Source organism: Puntigrus tetrazona, chromosome 1 (genome assembly GCF_018831695.1).
Source record: "Puntigrus tetrazona isolate hp1 chromosome 1, ASM1883169v1, whole genome shotgun sequence".
Classification (NCBI taxonomy): Eukaryota; Metazoa; Chordata; class Actinopteri; order Cypriniformes; family Cyprinidae; genus Puntigrus; species Puntigrus tetrazona.
This window is the reverse complement of record NC_056699.1, coordinates 6711377-6735078: the sequence shown is the minus strand read 5'-3', so window position 1 is coordinate 6735078 and position 23702 is coordinate 6711377. Positions and strand designations below refer to the sequence as shown.

At 34.8% G+C, this 23702-nt stretch overlaps 1 protein-coding gene across 2 annotated transcripts in view; it reads left to right on the top strand.

Moving 5' to 3' along the window:
• The window catches only part of LOC122346519 (mitotic spindle assembly checkpoint protein MAD1-like), a 47027-nt gene extending 26693 nt beyond the window's left edge, over nt 1–20334 (top strand). The window contains exons 17-18 of one of the 2 annotated variants that reach the window (XM_043241215.1): nt 310–500; nt 19818–20334. In XM_043241215.1, the coding sequence (XP_043097150.1) occupies nt 310–500; nt 19818–19979 (353 nt within the window). In that variant the 3' untranslated portion in view covers nt 19980–20334. Of the gene's footprint in view, nt 1–309; nt 501–14570; nt 14619–19817 lie in introns of those variants that run through there. The other variant, XM_043241223.1, reaches the window with a different exon arrangement.
• Nucleotides 20335–23702: the final 3368 nt, after the last annotated feature.

Sequence of the window (23702 nt, the reverse complement as noted above, 5' to 3'; positions counted from 1 at the left end):
ATTATGATAGAATTTTTTTTTTTTTGAAGTTAAACTATTGGGCTGTTATTAAAGATTTTTTTTTTTTGTCATTAGTACATATTGTTACATCAATATTTTTTGCATGTATTAAATTACTGCTTTTTGTTATATATAAAATAAATTATATACACACATTTAAAAGTAAATATTTTCAAAATATATGCTTTATGAGTATGTACATAAACATACACAGAACACACAAGTATATTATGTGAACCAAAACCTTTTTTACTTTTGATTCATTAATCGTTTGACAGCAGCACTAAATACGATTCACATGTTGTTCAGATTTGCGCAAGCAGATGGAAAGTGCAGAACTAAAGAACCAGCGCTTGAAGGAAGTGTTCAAGAAGAAGATTCAAGAGTTCCGTACTGCGTGTTACGTACTCACCGGGTACCAGATCGACATCACCGTGGAGAATCAGTACCGGCTCACTTCTGTGTACGCCGAGCATGAAGAGGATTCGTTACTGTTCAAGGTAAATTCAGATTACATGATTTCATGCAGTTTTAGGAACGTTTACGTTTAAACACATTGCCATGAAATGCATGAGACATGTACTTACAAACTGGAAGAAAAGTACAGAAGGAAACTAGTACGCTTCAATTTTATTGAATCTCTATTGTTGTTTTGCAGCAAGTTTGAATGTTGGTTTTATGGTCGCTTGGTTATTTTAAGTATTCTGTCTAAGCTGAGCAGATGTTACAGATAAAACATACCAGCAATCAAAGGCTTTATGCTGAGTTTTTGTTAAATTATAAAACAATGACATTAACATCAATAAGCTTTTGAATGTCTTTGAAGGGCTGCCTTGGCAAAACTATAGGGGTTTTCAGAAAAGAAAGGCGTTTTAGTTAGAGCCTGAAGCTTCGTACCCACAGTTGGAGGTTTGTTGTTCGACACTCAATTCTGAGAAGCGTGAAAATCGAAAGAAGGACTTTAAAACCCAAGGCCGAGGTCAGGCATCTGAAGAACTGCTGTTGTGTTTAACCTCATCTGAACCAGCTCAGCAGCTCCTTCAGCCTCAGGTGCATCTGAGTCTCTACGGGAGGTCATATCCTCTTCAGTCAGTGACGGCATTTCTTGAGGTGGGTGTAGATGAAGCAATATAGGAAATTGGTGTTTTTACTTTAACTGCAAGAGGGACAGATAAACAGTGACCTAAAATAACTCTTAATCAAGAAATTTGCTATGAGTGTACTTCATCTGGTGACAAGATTGACTTTTTGTCCATTAACTGCGCTTAAATCAAAAATATCTGTAGGTCTACATTTCACTGTCTCTTTATATTCAACTTGTTAAATGTTAATTTAATTGTACCCTTATGCATGAACAGTGTTGATCTGGGGTCTTGAGGAACGTAACATGAGACTTCTTCCGCTTGCATTGCGATCTGTAAACACTCACTTCTAAATTAATATCCACAATATAAAAAAAAATCTTTTAAACAGCCCTCCATGGCATTTTTAAGTCCTACTTGAATGGTGGTCGTTCTGTGTCCAAAATGTATCAAAACGATGTCAGGTTTTTACATTGACAGCTGTCATTACAAGACAGTTAGCAACTCTGATTGTTACTCCGAGTTTGTGACAGTAACTGAGAGCTCAATTACACACAACGTATGAATTTTTGGTAAAACGGAATACCACTCCAAGTGGCTATGCAATGTAGACTGCATCTTGATAAATCATAAAACTGCCAAGATTCAAAAAAAAACAAACAAAAAAAAACTAAAAGTAAAACCGATTTTTGGTCAGACCACCCAGAGGTGTGTACAATGAGTACATTTTGTATAATAAAGTACTGTTAATGGTAATATGTCTAGTATATTACTTTTTACTGTAGTATCAAATGTATTGAGAATCACCAAATTTCACTAGGGGAAAGTTAGTATTCCACGTTCATTAGGTTTTATACTGTTCAGTGCACATTAGTTTTGCTTTTTGACATACAGTTTGCACATTAATGTGTATCCACTTGATTTAAGATGGTAATCATCCTTCTTTTAATGCAAATGAGGAGAACTTTGTTCTTATTTTGGACAAGCCTTTTATATGATAAACCAAGTGTTATTAATGCAATATATCTGATGCAAGATGCATATTTAGTGTAAAACCACATGCTCTTACAATGGTGTACCTGCAAATGTAATTTATCTTTCTTAATTAATGCTCTTCCTTTGTGGGTTGGAGAAATGTTCCGTAATCCCTTATAGACACACACATACACACACACTGCAATAATTGGATTTAAGTTTTTGTTATTTGATCGGTACTTTCCTCAGGCTGTTTAATTAGAGCTGCAGTAAAGCTTCAGTGCGTCTGCATGCTGTTGTTGGTATTATTGCTGTGTGAGTGCAAGCATTTACTCACGTTTGTGTGTGCGTCTAGGTGTGTTGAGGTAATTTAATAATACACATTATTTATGTGCCAAGGAAATAATTTTCTCTTTTTCACATTCTGTGTATGTGGCCACTTCTGATTGTCTTGCTTGTTTAGCATTATTTTGTTGATTTAATTTTATATATAATTTTTAATGTTGGGAGTTGATAATCAAATGATTAAAACTGAAACCATTTAAAATAATGGATTTAAAAGCGAGCCAAAAATGTCTGAAGAAACTAAAATATCTACAGTACACCACACATTGACTCCTATGAAGCACTCCAGTAGTTCTCTCTGTGTGAATGTGTATTGAGCTGCATGTGCTTGAGTTTTAAAGTGATGGAAAAGTGGAAAAAATGCGAGTGAAAAAACTGCAAGAGTAATGGATGTATAGTAACTGTATGAGCAGAGAAATATCTTTTTTCTTGGTTAAAAACCCAGCTACCACTACCTTTAGCACAATGAGTCATTTAAGCGCCTGTATTAAAGGTGAAGTGTCATTTCTTAAATGTTAAATTGATTTGAAACACTACTTCTATCCCAGTCTAATGTGAAGAGGCTATTAAACAAACTATTTGTAGGCTGATTTTTCCTGAAGAATGTAAACTCTGTGGCACTTATTCGAACTGACGCTCAAATTATACACATCAAGTTAAAGGCACCTGTTTTTGTTTTATGCAGAAGTTTCATGTGCAAACTAGTAGCAATCTAGTTGTGTTTGCTTACTAGAGAGTACTAATAGCTTTTCAGTTGTTCCCAGTTAAGGAAAAAAACTATTCATCTAGGAGTTTGTAGTAATTTGTTTGGCAAACTATAATGGTCAATTAAGTGGGCACAATATTACAGAAACTCTAAAGACCCTTGAGAATACGACACTGTCTTCAAAAAAATATGTAATTTGATCACAATAAGTGTTATGTGCACTGTGTTTAGGAAAGATGGTTTGTTATATTCTTTTTTTTTTTTTTCATATAATTACTATTAGAATTTTTTTTTTTTTTTTTTTTTTTTGGAAGAATGGGCACTTGGAAGATAAATGAATGAAATCTTAGTTTCCTCCAAATGTTAGACAAGTGCACTAGAGCAATTCTTTGGTTATGTTATGATTTGATCCCCAAAGAATCAAAGAACTGCTTTGAAATTCTCCTTCATTTCTGTCTGAAGAGGAGGAAAGATAATAAGAGACGCAGACCCCTCCCCCCTCTCTTATTTGTCAAAATATGACTCATTGGCCTCAAAATTCTTCTGGGAATCTGTCAAAATCATTGAATATCTTACTTTCAGCTCCCTACAATTTGACAACACTGTTACATGGGTTCATAAATGTTAAAAAGTGTTAAACATTTTTTCAGTGTTAAATGAGAGATTAGATATTTGCTGTTTTTAACATAGCAAATAGTCAATCTCTTAACTGTTAGCTTCTAACATTACATCAAGGCTGCAACACTTCAGTGCGTTCAATCTCAATTAATCCTCTCCATTGCCTTTGCAACAGTTTGATGCCAAAGCTGGTTATTAGTCTGGAACTATTGTGCGTTTTACTCTCTAAAAGTGGTTGTTGGTTTGGAGCAACAGTCGGTTTAACAAAACTAGATGGCACCAATTGTATCAAAACTGGCAATTCATCAAATTACTGATTTTTATAATTATGTAATAGTAATTATATATTATTGTCCTGTGTGTATGTAAATACATATGTATTTCAGTTAACTTATTATTTCAGTGTAAAGTATAACAAACAATATTGTTTTGAAAATTAATGTTAAATTTAAAATGTTCACTTAAAATTAACTTTTTGCTTAAAATCAGTGTCACATTTACAATCGTTTGAATATTCAGGAAAATTGCGTTCTTGTATTTTGAACATGGAAAACTATAAATCGCACAGAATATGTTTAGCGTTAATAAAGGTTTCTTAAATTGATCTCAGTGTAATCAGTCAACATTTTATTTAATTTAAATTGCAAGATTACTTATGTGATTTATTTTCAGGTGTGTTGAATTTTGTTAAAATGTTGTTAAATTGCCAAATTTAGTTTGTGCCTGCATGCTTTATGCTTAAATACAGAGTCCACAGCTGTTCTGTTTAAAAGTAGTTTAAAAAAGCTAGCGGGTGTGTCATGACATCAATAATTGATATGATATTCGCATAAGCACTTTTCATCCAAGTCTTTGATGACTCAGCTTTTGCACTCATGCTTTAAATGAAGGCAATGAATATGCGACTCAATATCTGGTGTCCTTCTCTTTGTCACAGTTTGCCTGGATGTACTGAATGTCCCTTTGGGGATGAATAAAGCGTCTATCTATCAGACTATCCGTCTAAGAAGTAGAAGTGCAGAGGTACATTCCACACAGAATGTGTGACATTACTCCAAACGTTAAGAATATGTAAATTAGTACTGCACTTTGCGTTTCTCTGGGGAGAAAAAAAAATTACTTCTAACAACCTGGAGAACCGAGACTGAAATGCAATTCGTTTTTGCATGATCATATAGCAGCACTTCCAGATGTTATTACATGCAAAACAGTATGCCAAAATGGGACAGATAATGTGGGATTAACTGGATTTTCAGCGCTTCAGTAGGTTAATGTGGGGTTTTTTTTTTTTTTTTTGGTCGTCATACCTTTGAAAGATTTATCTGTAATAGTTTTTACCACTGTTGAAATACTGATTGAGGAAGCATATGCTAATGCCCATTTGCTTGCATCCCAGATTGCTGGCTTCAGTATTTCAATTGTTTTATGCAGCTGGAGGCATGAAAAAAGCTTGTCAAATGTAAATGTACTGAATATTGAACGCTTTTCTAATTTAATAAAATGTGTATATTGTGTTTTAAAATAACTCTTTGGAATGGGATTTTGTTAATTGTCTTTTAGCATTTGTGCATATTTTATTTGAAACAAATTATATATTCCGTAACAATTCTCAATTCATCATTTGACAAAAGCTTTTTGTTATTTTTTTCTATTCTATTAAAACGAGAAACCTGGAGTATTTTGTCTTGCAAGCTGTATAACACTAGCAAAAAGCAGCGTTCAGCCTGCTCTTCAGTACTGTTGAATGACATTTGGGGAAAAAAATGTATAAAAATATATAATATACACTGACTTTTTAATTGCCTAAATGAAACTAATTGCTAATCACCTCTTCAGGAAATTAATAACTACAAGAGCAGGCGTGTAATTATATTACCTTGAGAGAATCAGAACCCAGCACTGTTGACTTGAACGAAGGAACCTAAGAGTAGTTGGAGTAATGAAGGGTTGTCTTAGCCGTTTCTGTTAACTTTTGCATTTAAGTGTGCATTTAATCTATTATTTTAACTTGAGACAAATTCTTGTATTTGACTTTGACAAAACTATTGCGATTTGTATAGTGGACAATTCAGATTGTTAGCAGCTTGGTATCATATGAATAATTCTGTGTGTGTGTGTGTGTTGTCTTTGCCTGTGAAATTAGGCCTGTTGAAGCCACCTGCGACCTATCTGCTGAAGATAATTCACTGTCAATATTTGTTAACCTTGAGTCACACACATACACACACAGTCACAGACATTCAGATGTCACCATTCACACACAAACACTCCAGTAAGATTTTATGGTCTTTTCTAATGTGGTGTGATCTGTCAGTTGTGACACATTGATTGTAATTTTAAGCAAAGCATGTTGGCATCGAGTGCTGAGCATTAATAGACAAAGGAAACATGCATGAAATGCTTTATAAAACATAGAAACAAATGACTAGCATGTAATATTTTTTTCCATAGTTGAATTCAGATCAATGAGCCTTGAAGTTAAACTTTGGAGACAACTGCTGCTTCTCTGTTCATTAGTTTCATATTTAACTATGGTTAATAGTTTCGGCAGATGCGAGTAAAGTTTTTAATTAGACTTGATGTTAATACTGTTTTGAGCTTTTCTTTCATTACTTTCATCAATCACTGTAAATCATGATGTAATACTCGTAGGGGACACGAAAAGAAAAAAATGTTTTAATCCCAATAAGTGGATTTTGCAGGAATTTGTCTTTTGTAAATTTGATTGATAATCGTGTTTATTAATACAGTACAGATTGGTTCTAATAAGCTGTGTAATACGGTGTACTGAATAGCTGTAAGGTGGCTTTGATTTTCTGATTTGGGTTCTTTAATGTCTCTAGGATATTTATCATTCATTTTATTGCTTGCTAGTGAAATAACATGGAAGTAATGGCCACACTAGATGAGAGAGTGTTCATTTCTCTTGGACAAATGGTGCAGGGCGACTTACTCTCCAAAGTTTAATACTTGGGGATAGTGCTTTAGAACAGACTTTGTCCTCTAATTGTAATGAAATCTTGTTATCCTCTCAGGGTGACCATGAAGAGAGTCAACCAAATGTTACAGGTATATATTTTTCTTGAAGCCCTTTTGCTTTACTGCATTAACAGGCTTTGCAGTGACTCAATACAGTAACTGAATCTGAGGCAAACTTCAGTCCAGCTGTTAATTCTAGTTGTGGGCGAATCCTGCAGATAAACCAGTTTGTATTGATTGAGGACATATGGAGTATCATCTTAACGTCATGTTAGCGTGGACTCATCGTGAGACTTATTGCTTATAAAATTAGATTTGTGTTCTTGGAAGGGCATTCTGGGTAGGCAAGAACTGTGGTCAGAAAACTGTTTTTTGTTTTTTTGTTTTTGTAATTTGCCTTTTCTAAACCAAAGGCCAAAGAACATACTGGTCCAGTAGAAATTGTTATCGTTATTCATGTTTGCAAAGACTTTCATTTTATATTTAAGGTTTTTTTTTATATTGTGCCTTATGTAAGGGTAATTCATGGTTAGCTGCGTATTAAGTTAATTTAGTGCACGATGTGGAGGCTAAAAAATATTTGATGCAAAGCAGAGTTAAAGAGTTTAAGTGGCATTTACAAGTTAAAGCTGTTAATGATGTTCACAACGCAGTGTGTGACCAGAAGAATAAAAATAACTGTTATTTTCGTCAGTTACGGCTTGTTAGTGCTGGAATACTGCCTGCTTCAAATCAGACACAAGGATGAAATAGTGTGGTAAAGATCACTTTTATTTCAATGAATTATAGCATTTGTTGGATTTCATTTATCGAGAGAGTTGCGTGTGCATTACCTTTGTCTGTACGTCTCTCTACGAACAATGAAACTGTTCTGTGTTTGTATGCAGAGTGATGTGTATGGGTTTGTGTGCATCAATTAAAGCAACACATTAATATAGAACCTTGATTAAGCTGACTTGGAACTACATGTGCATTTATGACTTCATTGACTGTCAGCCAATCAGAATCACCATGGTATACAATATTTTATTGCTTAAATTCACTTGTAGCATTTAAAAAGCTTAGTATTTTTTGGCTGTATTTACTGAAGTCAATCATCTTTGACAATATAATCTTGTTCAAAAACATTTTGAATAAAAGATATGAGGCTTCAGTTTTTTATTTCAGTTATTTCACTAATTTAAAAATTGCAAATACTGCTCTTGTTCAGAGGTTTAATCATTCATGATCATTGTATGAGCTAATATTTGATACCAATATTTGACACACGAAAAAACTGACCCAAAGGCCTCATATTTACGTTTTATTTGCCCAAGCTGTAAATCGATTTTCCTTCAAAGGGTGTCTGAATGCCATGTTTCAACCGTTTGCACGCCATGTCAACATGAGAATAGCAGTCGTTAACCACATTCATGTAATTATAATTTAAGCGTGAATAAACAGTTTAGAAACCAAACAAATACATGCCCATAATTACGCATACTCAATTTTGTTTTTCTGGTAAAATCTGACAAGCTCAAAGCAACTCTTTGATGGGGATTTGACATGAAAATAACTGCAAAGTTTCGATTTGCAGACGCACACACATAGATTTAACCATAACCCTCAATCACAGTATCTGGCAGTTTAATTTTAGCTCTCTCCAGCGTTTATCTGAAAACAGCCGCCACCTATGGAAGCATCCGCTTCATTGCCCAGCAATGTTTTGCAGTTATGTTGCCATTCTCTCTTATCGTTTCTTAACTCGGTTTCAGTTATTGTCAGGCCAGGTTGGTCACCGTGATTGCTGCCCTCAGCTATGTTTTCAGCTCCAGTAGTAATCAGAAGTTTCTCAGACGCAAAACCAATCAGCCTCTTTCCCTGCTGAGCTCATCTCAACAGGGAGCCTGGCAGAGAAAATACTCAATCAATGGTCACAATTAAAAGAGGAATAAAGTAGAAAACATGAGCCACACTGATGCCACAATCTTTTAACTAGTTTAAACTAGTGAAAACTACTTGGATTGGTCAGTCAAAATCTTGTTGTTTTAAATTAGACATCAAAATAGTGTTTGTCAAAGTTTTGACTGTGTGTGTGTGTACTTGAACTTTCATTAATGATACAGCTTTAATTTAAATTTCTTAATTTTTTTATAGTCTTGTAGTTTTCAGGTTGGTTTTTGAATTTATTTTTAAACATTATTTTTATTTTACTTATATTTATTTATATTTTATTTTGAGTTTTTTTAGGGGCCATTTGTTAGTTTTTCATAGACTCGTTTCTACAGTATTTCATAAATATTTTAGTAATCGGCTGTCATCAACATAACTCTTGAGGCTGTGTACATCTTGCCAAAGCCAATTCAAAGAATAGTTCAGACTGTACTCTCCCTCAGGCAATTCAAGATGTAGATGAGATTTCTTCATCAGAATAGATTTGGTGAATTTTAGCATTGCATTACTTGTTCACCAATGGATTCTCTGCAGTAAATGGGTGCCGTCAGAATGAGAGTCCAAAGAGCTGACAAAACCCAATAATCCACACCACTCCAGTCCGTGCATTAATGTTTTATCCATAAGGATATTTGAAAATCCAAACCAATCATTGCTTCTAGCTAAAATATCAGTCCTCTATAAGTAATAAGGTTTTCTCAGTAGAAAAGGTTGTTTTGTCAGGAGGAAAATATGCTCCGTTTCCATTTATAAAAAAAAAAAAAAAAAAAAGCCAGAAAAAGCTTTTAAGAAATAATTTTGGTGGGGTTTTTTTATTTATTTTTTATTTATATTTTAGATTGTATCTTTGTTGATAGATCCTTCATAATAATATATAAAAAAATATATAACATTTGTGTGTAATTCTTTTTTTGTTTTGTTTACTGTTCAAAAACTTTTTACCTTTTGCTGTCTTATATCATAGTGAAAATATACAATATGTATGTGTAGATGCAGCTAACGCCCACTCTCTCTCTTTCCGTTAAATAATTATTATATCTCTTAAATATGATAAAAAAAGTCTTAGAACGTAAAGAAACTGTAAACAATGTCAACTGCATTGCAGCACCTCAGCAAACATGTAGAACACCTTATCATAAGTGCAGCAAGCTTTTTCTCTGAAAATGTGAAAACCCACTTCTATATTACTTTTGCATTTTTTATGAGCGTAGCAATAACATGGAAAGTTCCATCAAAGGAAAACTATATACTCTGTGTCCTCTCATCTTTGCTGTAATTAGTGTCTCTGTGCTTTGGTGGGTGCATTTGGTTGGTAACATGCAGCTTCTGTTTTCACATAATATAACATTAATTTCATCCTCTAACATTTTGTCCCCAATAAAAAATTTACCTTCAAAGCACAGATAGGAAAAATTTCCTTTTATCTGCGATATTTAAGCTGTGCTGTATGTCTCTACACAGTGGGATGAAAACATAAACTGAATGGAGCTGAAAAGGCTCAATTCTGTCTAGCGTGTTTATAATTTTAGTGGACGGTCTATTCCCAGCACACAGTGCGCACCACAGTCATTGTGCAGCTTTGACAAAACGTTCTTTGTTCGTAGCAGGGTTTAGCATAAGAGCACATTGGTCGTGAGAGCTCTCACTCTATTCATGACGGAAATATGCTTTTGCGTGGGTGTTATTGGAACAGGCCATCAAGTCCACTTTTTAAACTCCTCAAAGCTCTGTCTGCCTATTTGAGTCACGTCAGGGAGTGAAATATGCTGGGTATAAGAGGCCAAAAAAAAGAATGTCTCTGTAACCACTGAAATATAACTTGATTTGTGCATTAGTTGATGAAAAGTGAATGATGCTTGCCTGTGCTCAATTTCCCACCACGATTCTAGTGTTCTGGTTGCCAGGGCGTTGCTAGGTTTTTTTTTTTTTTTTTGGCCTGTTTGTATATGGTTGCCAGTTTCATTAAAAGGCTTTCAAGAATGTTTCAGCTTGCTCCTTAGTTATCAGCTGTATTAATCACTCCAGAGGACTTCCATATAAATTCTGTAGCAGTCATTGTGGTAATACTGTTTGTGTTTGTTGTCTTGATGACGGACTGATTTTGTACAATGTAATGGATTCAAAATGGCTAAGACTTATTTGTACAGATTTGAAAGATTGAAGATTTGAAAGTTGTGAAAGCTGTGTAATTGATATGACTATATGCCTTAAATGTCCATCTTGTCTGAACTTTGTCTAGGCTGTTAGGAACTGTTTTTCTTCTCAGCAGCTCATATTAATGTGTGTAAATATTTACCCATTTGGCTAGTATCTCTGTAATAAGCGAGACAATGTGGCTTACTTATGTCAGCAATAATGGACAGCCAATATGCCCAGGCTGATTGTATTAAGATATATATTTGCTTTTATTGTTATTTATGTTTTAAGTATGCTGAATATTTAGGTAAAGTGTTTACTTCCGTTTTAACTTTATCTCGTTTTTGTGTGAAATAGTCTAATCGTAGCACAAAGAGTTGAATGCTGAAATGTAATACTTGCATTTAGGGATTTGTTCAGATCCCTAGACCGAAGTTTGAGGAATAATGATTTGCATATATTTGTAATATTTGAAGTGAACTGGTTAATGCTTAATTATCAACATTTTTGTATTTAAATAAGACTAGAATTCACTTAAAGTTCATAGCAGATTGCTGTGTCTCAAGCTTTGACCTGTATTCATTATGTTAAGCATCCTCATAGCCTTTATAATGGCTTCACAAATGTCATCCTCTGAGCCTACACACACTGACAGTTAAATGTGTCCCTGTGTTAACCTTTTCTGGTGCAATGTCTTGCTTTGACCTCAAAGGTTAGGATGACGAAGATTCAGGTTTGATAATCTCCATGGTAACAGTAGGGCCGCTTTGATTGTCGACGTTGGAACGGCAGGTGTCTCTGTGCATGTTTTGATCAGCGTTCTGGCATTTCCTCTCGTCCAATCAGGGGATGATTACACCTTCTGATGGACTCGCTGATTAAACTCACTGATGAGCTATTAATGAGAGTGAAATCTAGAATATGTTTGCAAGTGAGCGCACAGAGTAAAGGAACTTCAGAGAACTGGTAACAGTACATGCTCTAATTTATGACAATATACATTAATAAAATTGTAAAAAATCAAAGACGTAAAGTTCACTTGCAGAGTCAGTACATTTTATTTCAAATCAGACTCTGGATCATTTGCTAATGAGCAGCTCCACTTTTGAGCTTGAATTGTATTTTAAAATTAAGTGTATTTTTGAGGGTCTTGAGACATGTATAGATTTTGGAGACAAGCTCCAAAAGATAAAATGGATGTAGATGAACTTGCAAAAATCAATTAATGCAACTTTTATCGCAAATGTTCTAAAACTTTGTTCATCTCGTTGTTGTTTGATCTTTGTTGAAGCATTCCCGAATCGAATCTGCAACCCTGCCTCTTTCAGAGGACTATTTAAGATTTCCATGTGGTAACATTTATATGGAATTTTCGCTGTTTTAAGCCACAAAAAGGGAAAGAAATATACACATAGCATGTAGATGCTTTTTATTATTCAATTTGAACAAAACTACTTTTTTATGGCAGGTAGGAAGTAATAACGGCTGGTAAATTTTATCAAGTCACCCACCATTAAAGTTCATTTTGGACCCTGTCTGTGTGGTTGATTTGAAGAAGTGGCTCTCAGTGTTCTCCTGCCTGCCCAGACACAGTCAATACACTGTTGTGGACTGTTTAATCATGTTCACTACTGCTGTGTTTTGGACGAGTTTCTCTTTCTCATACTGAACTATTTTCTATCCAGTATTGACCAGTAACATTTGCATTCACAGCTTGAACTCTGAAATAATTTCATGGATTTACTGTGGTGCCTTGAACTACTTCTAACACACCAGTGATTATTATATTTATTGCTTTCCTTAGCTCTTGATGTCATACATGTAAAATATGTAGACTTAAAACCCATGAAATCATAATTAAAGTTATGGAACTATTCCACCATATTGGTTTTTGAGGTCATCTGTATGGCACAGTTTTCTTAAAAGTTGACACACACAGCAGCTATGTGGCAGTAAATTTTACTTTTCCTAATCAAATGCTTTGTAGAACCTCTGTAAAGTCATTGAATAGAATTGTTCACCCAAAAAAGAAAATTGTCATCATTAACTCACCCTTGAGTAGTTCCAAATCTGTAAGAATTTCTTTTTGACAAACACGAAGGAAGATATTTTGATATTGTTTTGGTCGCCACTGGAAAAAAAAAATTTCAGAGAAGGCAACGCTGACCCAAAAGAAAATAAAGCTTTTAATTTTTATATGAACTATTCCTTGAAGGTTTTTCATATGAAGACGTGAAGAAGTCTGCATCAAAATAAATAAGTTTGGGTTTTTGTCTATAGAAAGCAGTCTCTGCTTTTTAAGATTTCAAAAGTTTTTGGAGATTAAAATTTGACAGTATATAAAAGAATAAGGAAGGGGCAACAACAAAACAACAACTTAAAACGGCTATTATTATTATTTTATTTAAATTTTTTGGGGGTGGGGGTAAATCCTTTTTCTTCGTTGACCCATTAATTGACACTTTTTTTTATTTATCCCTTTTATGCTTGGATGTAAAGTCTTTCATCTATTTCCTCTTAAAGAATATCTTTGCAAGGTACAAAAATCCTTATGGAAATTCAGTGGTCAAAAGGTGGGAACACTGAATAGGAATGTGCCATTTTCTATTCTATTTGCATATCATGTCAGATAATTCCATGGGATTTAAAGTAAATTTGACCTGCTAACCTTCTCATTTTCATATTCTTCTTTTTTGATTAAAAAAAAAAACACTATACAAGTGTGATTTTAGGCTTTAACAACGATTTGACATACTGTCTATAATATCTCTGAACATCTGGTCAAGAGTAATTCATGCAGAACATGTTTACAGATTCAGCTAAACATACAGCGTGTTCATGCGTGAGCTCTCTCTCGTGTTCTTCCCAGAACATGAAACGTTCTGAGTGGATGGGGGTTTGATTTGATCCCTAGAGACTGCAGAGCCTATTGAAGATCGAATGCCTAAACTAGCAGACATCATCTCTGTCCATCACAGCTGTCGAGTGGAGAGTTTCCTGACAGAGTTTGAGTTCTATTCCGTTTGACATTCTTTCCCAGACCGACGCTCGCTTTTATTCCTTCTAGTTCTCTCGCTGTTCATAAAGCATATGTCAGCCGTCATGTTAGCCTGTCATGACAGCAGAAGTTGTTTGTGTGTGGTGGAGTATCATGGGGAAAGAGATTTTGTAAGGACAGCAAGCTCTTTGTACTGATGCATTTTAATTTGCTCAGGCTGAGGATGCAGAAACACTCAGACAAGAGAATGTTTTACAACTGCTGTGACTGAGATGCAAATAAAATTTCACAAAGTCTTTACATTACAAGAGAACATCTGACAGTTGCATAAGAGATGATGAATATAGTAAAGGTATATAGTAGAAAACTTGTATCTGAACTGTAAATCGTTCTTTGTACATGCATTTTAAAGTTTAAAATGACACGTATTGCCAGCTTCTATAGTATTAATATTATTTTTGCAGGCCTTAAATTTGATTTTAAAAATCCCTCAGATACACTGTATCCGGTGATTTTTATCATGTTGTTTCTTATTGACCCAAGACAAAAAAAAAAAAAAAAAAGAGGAAACTTTTTTTTTTTTTTTTTTTTTTTGGTATATGTATAGCTTATATCTTTCTTTATCATTAATCATGTGAAAATTCACTTTGTGGTAATAATGCTGCGCTGTTTTTATCATACATGTCTGTGGGACAAATATACAAGATACATACTTATTTTTATCATGTAATTCAAAAGTATGAATTAAGTTAAGTAATGATTTAAGATGTTTTTCTGTGTTTTATATTGTTTCCCTCAGATGGTGGGCGAAGTCTTGTTTGTTGCACTGTAACTCTCATTCCCATATGCTTTATTAAGCATATAGCAGCAAACATAAATAGACCAATAGGTACAGTAGAGATTATACATTTTTCAAAGTGTTGTTGTTTTTGTTCTTTTTTTTTTTTTTTTTTTTGTTGTTGTTACTTTTGGTCCAGGACCTAAAAATTCAAATGTGTCTGTGTATGTGTAGACAGGCAGAAGTTAACATGGCTAAATACAGACAGCCTCTCATATGCAACTTAATGCACATATTAATATCCTGCATTCTGGATAGTCTAAGTAAACCCTTGACAATGGTCTTGATATTTACTCCGCTACTCATCCTCCTGTCTTTTTTTTTTTTGTCATCCAAGGTAAAATGTCAAAATCTGCATTTAAATTGAAGCTTTTTTGTTTTTCATTTGCATATTTCTGATTATTGAATTACATCCTCTCTCCTCCAGTTGGAGAGGCGGTCCTTCCCGCAGTCCCTTGGCTGACGCTCACTCAGTAGGAGATCATAAAGCACTCGCGCTAGATACAGCGGAAATGTTGCACTAACAAGAATGCCATTGAACCTTTTATCCTTTTTTTTTTTTTACATTTCAGACTCATAAGTGCAAAGAAAATAGTTAATTTCATATTCACGTTTTTACATACTGTTTTTATTTAATGGCCACATTTTATTTAGATGTTAATTTTGAGATTTTCTGGTTATATTTTCCTGTAACCCAAATATGTGAAATGTCTACATACTATTAAATAGTACTTTTACTATATAGTGCATTAAATAAACAAATAAAACTGGCAAAATGTATTCATTTAAATTGATGTAGCTGGTTTAGTACCAATAGTGTTTGCAATTGTTGTTAAACCTGCATTTTCCATACATTTTAAAGATATTCGTTTCATTCAAGTTTAGTTTGATTTTAGACTTGGAAGCACAAAAAAAAACAAACATTACAACTTAATTAGCTTAAATCAACAGTCTGCATGCCTTTATGGACACCAAAAACTTCAATATCAAAGCTGCATCTGTGGAAAAAAATGTGCTTGTCATGTTTTTAGAAAGTCACTAGATATATTGCATCTGTTGTCAGTGACATCATAGACGGCGCTTTTCCCCTTTTAAACACATCTGTTGTTTTTCTAACAAACTGCCTTATACTCATCAAAACAGCAGCCTTTTTTCTTGTACATCTCTTTATGGGGAAAATACTGAGATGTGTAGTCCAATGCATACGTACTTATGAAAACATTCAGATCATATTATGTTTATTATTTGAAAACTATCATTACCGTAGCATTTGTATTATTACAACTACATAAAAATGTTATAAATGTGGCACCTAACGTTTTTTTTTATTTTTCTTCAGTAACATACTTTGTGGCATGTTCTATAATACCATAATACTTTTTTGTGCCCACTTTGTACTACCAAAATGTTTGTTCCCTAGTCTAAATATGCCAAATTTAATGTGCAATTTAGTAGCTAATGTCGCTCTTTATTTGCTGTACATGTGCTGTTTCTCATGTCATGGATGTGGTAAAGCACGGTGTGCCGTTAGCAAGGAGCAGTTGGCTAATTATACATCTGCCTAATCAGTAGATAAAGCTAATTTAACAGCCAATTACTGCTCTTCACACACCTCCGCCTCACACTCGACGCAATGACAGCTTCCCGTTTCCTCTCTTTAAGCTCGGCGGGGTGCTCTCGCACCAACAGACGACTCAAAGATTCAACTGGATCATAAATTTGTTTGTGTGTACGTGCTTTCTTGGCTTGTTGCAAACTTTTGTATTACTTCATTGGTGTTTTTTTTTCTGAACTTTTGAGTGTTTGTGTGTGTTCTTCAAACTTACCTGTACTATTTTTTTGGAAACACTTGGAATTGGAAACCAAAACTATGATCCAGCTACTTATTAACATGCCTATTATTAATGTTAAGTGTTTATTAGCAACTATAAAGCACATTCTGAATGAACATACATCCCTATTCCTACCCCATTACCTAAATTTAACAACTACCTTACTAACTATTAAAAAGCAAGAAATTTCCTGAGGCAAAAGTCATATTTAGAAAACTGATAGAAAATTGGACCTTTTAAAATGAATGGTAACTTATATATACTGTATATAAATGTGTTATTACAATGCAGTAACAACTGAATAGCTGTATAACTTCACATTGTCATATAAACGACTGATCAATATGATTATAAGCAAGCATGTTAAAACAAGTTTTTCATGGCCATTTTATTTGTTTGTGAATCATACTACACTTTTTTTTTTAATTAATTATGTGTTGCAAGAACAAAAATTAGAATTGCTTGTGGTACCCAATATTTTTTTTCTCATTCAGACTGTTAACAATATTTTAAATTCTTAAACATTACGGAAATATTGTCAATGTTATTAACAGTCGTGCTGCTTTAATATTTTTGTGGAAAACCCTCAGGGTTCTCGGTGTAGAAAGTTCAGAAGAACACCTTTATTTGAAATATTACTCTCTTGTAACATTTGCAAATGTCTTTTGACCGCATGTATTACCGATGCCAAACTTTTGAAACGTAAGGTATATATTTTTTTGTTCTGCTGTAGTACGAGTGGTGCAGAGTATGTAGATTGATGGCTTCAGACAGAATGTATATTGTAAAATCTCCTCCTGAGACCAGGCGTTTTTACTTTCTTGGCTGTGTATTTATTTGGTATCTGTGCTGGTGGCGGTTCGTGGAGTGCGTGATTCTCTCTGGATTTGTCAGGAGATATATAGGCTGTTACAGTGTAAGTCCCTGGAAGCTCCTGAAGGCTGAGTCATTACAGATGTCACTCCATGTACAGAAATGCATCTTGAGCAAAGTCTAGGCAAGCATATTTTTCTTTTCCCCTCGCTCTGTCTTTTTCTTCCCTTCTTTCTCTAAAACACGGCATAAACTGTTAATATGGGTTCTATTTTCCATCCTTACAGAAAAAACAGCTGGTTTGGGTCAAATGCAAAATGGTGTAATTATTCACTTCACACCCTTTCAGCCCAGGCGCTCCATTTTACAAACTCTTAGAAGTGAGGAAACGAGATGGATGGAGCTGATCCTCTAGAAAGAAAGCTCAGCAGGAGATGCCATTTCATGAAGTTACGCGAGTTTGATGGATCTTAGCTTGACAGTGTTGGGAACGCCAAAATAACTGGGTGTCCGTAGAGAATGGAAAGATGAAGAAGCAATAGAAACTACACTAATTTGAAAAAGTCTACTATTGTCTGTTTGCCCAACTGTACCCCAAGTCAATCACTTTTCTGCTCGTTTTATAATAGTTTTTCTGCCTTTTCTCTTCTCTCATGTGGACTTCAGGGAAGGTTTTAACACCAACACAAACTTGTTGTTCGCCAAAAGGTCAAATATTGTTCATAACACCCTTTTGTGGCGGTCGCAATACAAAAACACATTGATAAGGTCACAATCTGAATAACTCCCTCTCAAAAACAGAGTGAAAAAACACAGGCTGACCTTTTATTAAAATGTGATCTGGGAAAATAGAAAACAAAACCAAGTTGGAGACAAAGGAGAGGCATTTTCATATGCGCCCGGTTTGCTGGGACAGGTATTAGAAGGTCTGGTGTCGAGGGGGTGCTTTGGTGATATGAGGCAGGAATGGTATTATGGTGCTTCATAGATCACAAAAAACTGCAAAAAATAATAAATCTTTACTGAGAGCCCTCTTTTCTCGAGCCCTCTAAATGTAAAATATATTTGATGCTAACTTCTCCTTATGGAGGTCAGACTTAAAAAGATTTGACATGGAAAGCGCCATTGTGCATTGATGCCCTCATTTTGTGTTTGCTCCCTTTTGGTTCTACTCTGGGCAAGCAATTAATCACAGACTCGCTTCTTTTTTTCTTTGAAGTTTTTGAGGGATGCATGTATAGAGAAAGAGAGTGTATTATTGTGCGTTTGGCTTCATGTTATAAAGGATAATATGACTCGGTGTCAGACATGAAACACAAACGGTGTTTGGGTGAATTTTGTTATTCATTGTAAGCCCTATAGGAGAGACTGTTGGTTAGCTGGTTAACTAGCTATGCAACATTTTAGTGCGTCTCTGCTTGCTTACGTTTTCATTTGCAGATGGACAAAAACAAAACCGTGTTTGAACTGGGTAATGTTGATTAGTGACGTTTCTTTCATACTTAGTTGGTTTGATTTGGTGAATATTAGTTAGAGACTGACCATTTAAAAAACAAAAACAAAAAAAAAACAGTAGTTTGATTTGTCTTTTTCTTAGTCTAAACTAATGTCAGTTAGTTTTATTTAGGTCTGTTACTGTTTTAACCATGGGGTATCAGCTAGTTAACTGGTTTGTTTATCACTTACTCTGAGCTTATTACTGACAGTCTGACATCAACATTGTTTTGAATTGTGTTAGCTTTACTGACTTTACTTACTTAGTTCCTGTAATTAGTTATTTTCAAGTAGTTATAGAGTTGCAGTGTGTTAATTTGTCCATTGCTTACTGAGAACTTATTACTCACAGCTTGACATAAACCTATAGATGTTGCTTGACTTTAAATGTTTAGTTTTTTGGTTAGTTTTAGCGCGACGCTTGTTACTTGTTCCTGTAATTTCCTTTTTAGTAGATAGTGAGCGTTAGTTTTTTTAAACTAGTTATGTAGCAGCAGAGCGTTGGTTTGCATCGTCTGCTTGCTCTGAGATTATTACTACTCACAGCTTGATAAAAACCCAAATGACTAGTTTAGTGAATTTTAATAATGAGCTATTGGCTCTTAGCTAGTTAGGAAGTGACTTAAGGCTCGTACACACCGGGATGATTATCGTCAGCATTTTTCGTTGTCCCAAACAATTTGCACTAGCAATGAGCCGAAGGCGCTTAATGAAAAACAGAAATACCCCAGTACACAAGGTGGCAATGCTTAACTTTTTATGCTTCTGACACTCACTTGTCACACAGAAGCACTTGTCAAAATCATTCACATGCTGATTTCAAGCAGCAGCTCCAGCTCTTTATTTTCAGAAACCAATTTAGGGATTTTATCACCAAATTTAGCTACTTTCTCTTTGTTGTTGCAATGTTCGGCGACGTTCGTCCCGGTGTGTACTGTTTGATTTTTGTTTTTCCTTTCTTACTCTGCCTTTGCGGTTTTGTTTGCTACTTTGATTTGTTAGTAGTCCGTGTCATGTTACAAATGTTTAAACAGACACCTCTCTCCCCTGTCTCTCTCTCTCTCTCTAGTCAACTGGTCCAGTGGGCAGCGGCAGCATGCAGCTGTTAGAGACAGATTTTTCCCGCACTCTAACAGGACTGGTAGATCTGCATCTCTTCCATCAGAAGAGCATCCCAGTGTTCCTCAGCGCGGTCACCATCGAGCTGTTCAGCCGCCAGACTGTCACCTGATTTACCAGTCACTGCTCGACCACACAGTGTTCAGGGACCTCTCTCTCACACACTCGCATACATACACAGCAAGACACTGACATCTACAGAATGTGGCCTTGACAAGCTGATTATTTTTAAGTAGCATTTTTTTTTGTGGTTAACATTTAATAGTCAAAGTATGACAATCTATATGGCAGCATTTGAGTAGTATAGTGATTACTTTTCTTTTACCTTAAAAATGCTATAAACCCATACTGTGCTTAAGAAACAGCTTAACACACACGCAGAAGAACCCTTAAGATGTGCAGTCATCATTTTACATAAGATCTTTCGTGGCAGTTTATTTGCCTGTATTGAAGAAAAAAAAATAAAGACGTATTAAAAGTTTCAGTGTATTATTTGGATTTGGATTTAACGGATTTCAAAACACTCTCTGTGTTCAAGTAAAGCTGCCTGTATTGTGTTACACTTCAAACAACTCAAATAACCTAGTGATTATTGTTATCAATTCCTCACTGAATTGAGGATAAACTAATATCCCCATTGAAACCGCAATAGTTGCCTAAAAGGCCGGATGCGAGTTTTATGTATTTTAAATGTTTGCTTTGGCACCAAATCCTAGTGGATGTGGGAGTATTTAAATTCCCTGGCCGTTTTAGCTGGCAGCAATTATTACTTTCCCCCTTTCTTTCCACTGTCTTTATTTGAATGCCACATAAAATGCCACAGTTTCATATCCTGCGCACATTAAGTTTAATCTGATATGACTCAGACTGCTTTCAGATGAATTTCATCTTAAATCTGTCGCCCTAGCGATGAAAAGTGCCAGTGTGCCAAAGCAATTAGCAAAGAACGTTACCCTCATCCTGCATCCGTGGTTTCAGGTAGCGCGCAGAGGCCTTTGCCAGTATCTCTGCTTTCTTCTCATGCCAGAGAATACATTGCAGATGCAATGTCCCTGCTGTTAGCTGTTCCTATTATATGCAAACTCAGTGTTTGGCTGGCAAAATCAATTCAGAAAAACAGCTACTATGCACACAATCTCAAGCTGGCACTGCTCTCTGTCACTTTTTAGCCTCTTGTTTTCACACTTTCTCTTACTTTTTCGCTTCTTTATTTAATATAATTTGTTTAACAATTCATTGGGTCAAGCGTCTTTGGCCTTTTAAATTCCAGAAAACTCCTTTGCTTCTTTGATACCGGTTTCCTCTCTCATCACACCTTTTTATATTTTATTCATTTTATCATTTATCATCTGGAGCCGAATATGGTGGCCTCTCGTTGGTTATTTATGAACGTTTTTGTTTTTCATGATCGGTCGTTATATAATTCATAGCTTTGGGGTGGAAAAGGCTATATATGCTAATAAGGAGCTGTAAATAGATAATGAATATTTGAGAAGCTTTAAACCAAACAACGACACTGCAAAAAAAAAAACATATGGACTCCGAGGAGGGATAAGCTTGCATTGTCTTTGATTAAAAATCTAAATGTTTCTATTCGGTGATGAATCATGTGAGCTTATTAATTTGCAGTGTTGATGTCACTGTTTCTTTCTTTTAAGATTTAACATTTTATAGATTTCTTGGGAAAGACTTTATTTCTATCCTTTTATGTGTAATTCATTATAAAGTGCTATTAAATGTTATAATCCGTTTTAATTATTCATTGTGCTTTGTAATACATTAAAATTTACTTTTAATTATTTAAGAAAAGATATAAATGCATAGTGTAACAATAAGTATTGGAATGCATTACCTTTGGTTACAATCACTCATTATAAGGTGATTTAAGTAATTCATTTATTAAAATTACTGTAATGCATTTTACATAAAGTAAAGTGTTTCTATTTCTTTTTCCCAACTTAAAAAAAAAAAAAAAAAAAAAAAAAAGTAAAACGTGTAGAAAAAGGCTCACACTATCAGAAATGGAAACATCACTAGATAAGTATATACAACACATTAAAGATATCAAAGTATTATTGTACATCAAGTATAAAAATATATTATAACATACTAATTAACATATGAAAGTGACTGTGTGTGTGTGTGTGTGTGTGTATATATGTGTGTGTGTATATTACTAACATGTATATTATAGACAATTTTTGTAAAATATTTGCTTAAATATCCACATTCTTTTTAGGGTCACTGTATTTTCAACAATTCATTTTGAATGTAGATAGCAAAATTTACCACTTTTTTTTTTTTTTTTTTTTTTTTTTTTTTTAAAAACTTGAAACGCTATGCATAAGGTCTTCCATTAGTTTTGTTATTGTACAGCCATGTACGAAATGTCAACATTTATTTCATGCTAATTATCTTTGGAGACCAAAAAGGAGGTCACAAACTGCTCTCCAACATGTGGTCTCCCATGCTGGGAAAATTGTCCATCTGTCAAAGCGTCCTGTGTTTTTACATAGAGGTTTGCTGGTTGCACTGATGAGACTGGAGATATCTCTCCATTGTGTGCCTTATCTGTTCTTAGTTTGCCATGCCATTTGAAACTAGAGAGAGTGTCACGCTGGGTCGCTCCCTGTTGCATTGCCACAGAGACGAGCATTGAAGCAGACAGAGACAGGTTCTCTCGATAGACACAACCCCTGTCACTCAAGCCGTGTGTGTGATAAGTGGTTGATCTGAACAGGCTTGCTGCGTTTGGGTATTTTTAACTAGTGCAGCTTGAAGAGTGAGAATAGGCTTTTTGGTAAAATAAAGATTAATGCAGTGACTACAAAGTCTGCCTGTTTGCTTTTGGATCTCACTTATCTTTCTAGATAATAGTGGGTAGAGGCTTTTGCTGTATTTGATTCCTCTTAGGCTTACAGAAAATGGGCTACAACTAGATAACAGTACTTGTGATTATATTAGCAGCCATAAATCCTGCACACTCAACCTTTTTTTTTTTTTCCTCAATCTCTATCTCTCCCAACATACGCACAAAGTAATGTTAGATATCACTAGGCCACAATCACATTAGCTCTCATAAGCTCAGCTGGCCAATCGTGGCGGTTCACCATGTTCCAGAAGAGGTTTGAAGCGGTGTTAGAGGCACCCTAAAAAGATTACAGAGCCCCAGAAGGAATTTTCTTCATCCTTCATTTTTCTGCCTTCCTGTCGTTCCTTTTGATCTGTTTACCATTTCCTTCACTCTCTCTGCTGCGGGGCTTTATTGTCTGACTGCACCGAATCATACTCCGTCCGATTCAAAGATTATATCCAATGAAATGACGTTAGTGGTTTCTAAAGGAATCTGTACCACATCCGTAATGTTATCGTATGTCTTTCAAAACAGCCCAAAGTTTGAATCAATGAGCTTCTCGTGATCTTCAAAATGTGAAGGCTTGAAATAGATTTTTGGTCTTTGAGTCAGCCCCTGCTTGTTGGATATTTTGTAGAGTAACAATGAAACCATCTTTCTCAGTTATTAAACTCGACTGTTTTCAACGCTAATGATAAAAAAAAAAAAAAAAAAAAAAAAAAAGTTTGAGCAGCAAATCAGCATATTGGTATAATTTCTGAAGTATCGTGTGACACTGAAGACTGGAGTAATGAAGCACAAAATTGAGCTTTGCATTACAGGATTTTTCAAAAACAGTAGCAGCATATATAATTTTATTTTTTATTTTTGCTAGAGGTCCTGGACATCTTGTTTAGACACATGGCATCATGGATTCTATGAAATACCTACAGATAAAAAAAAAATCAATACGTTCCTGGCTCTGTTAGAAATCTTAGAATG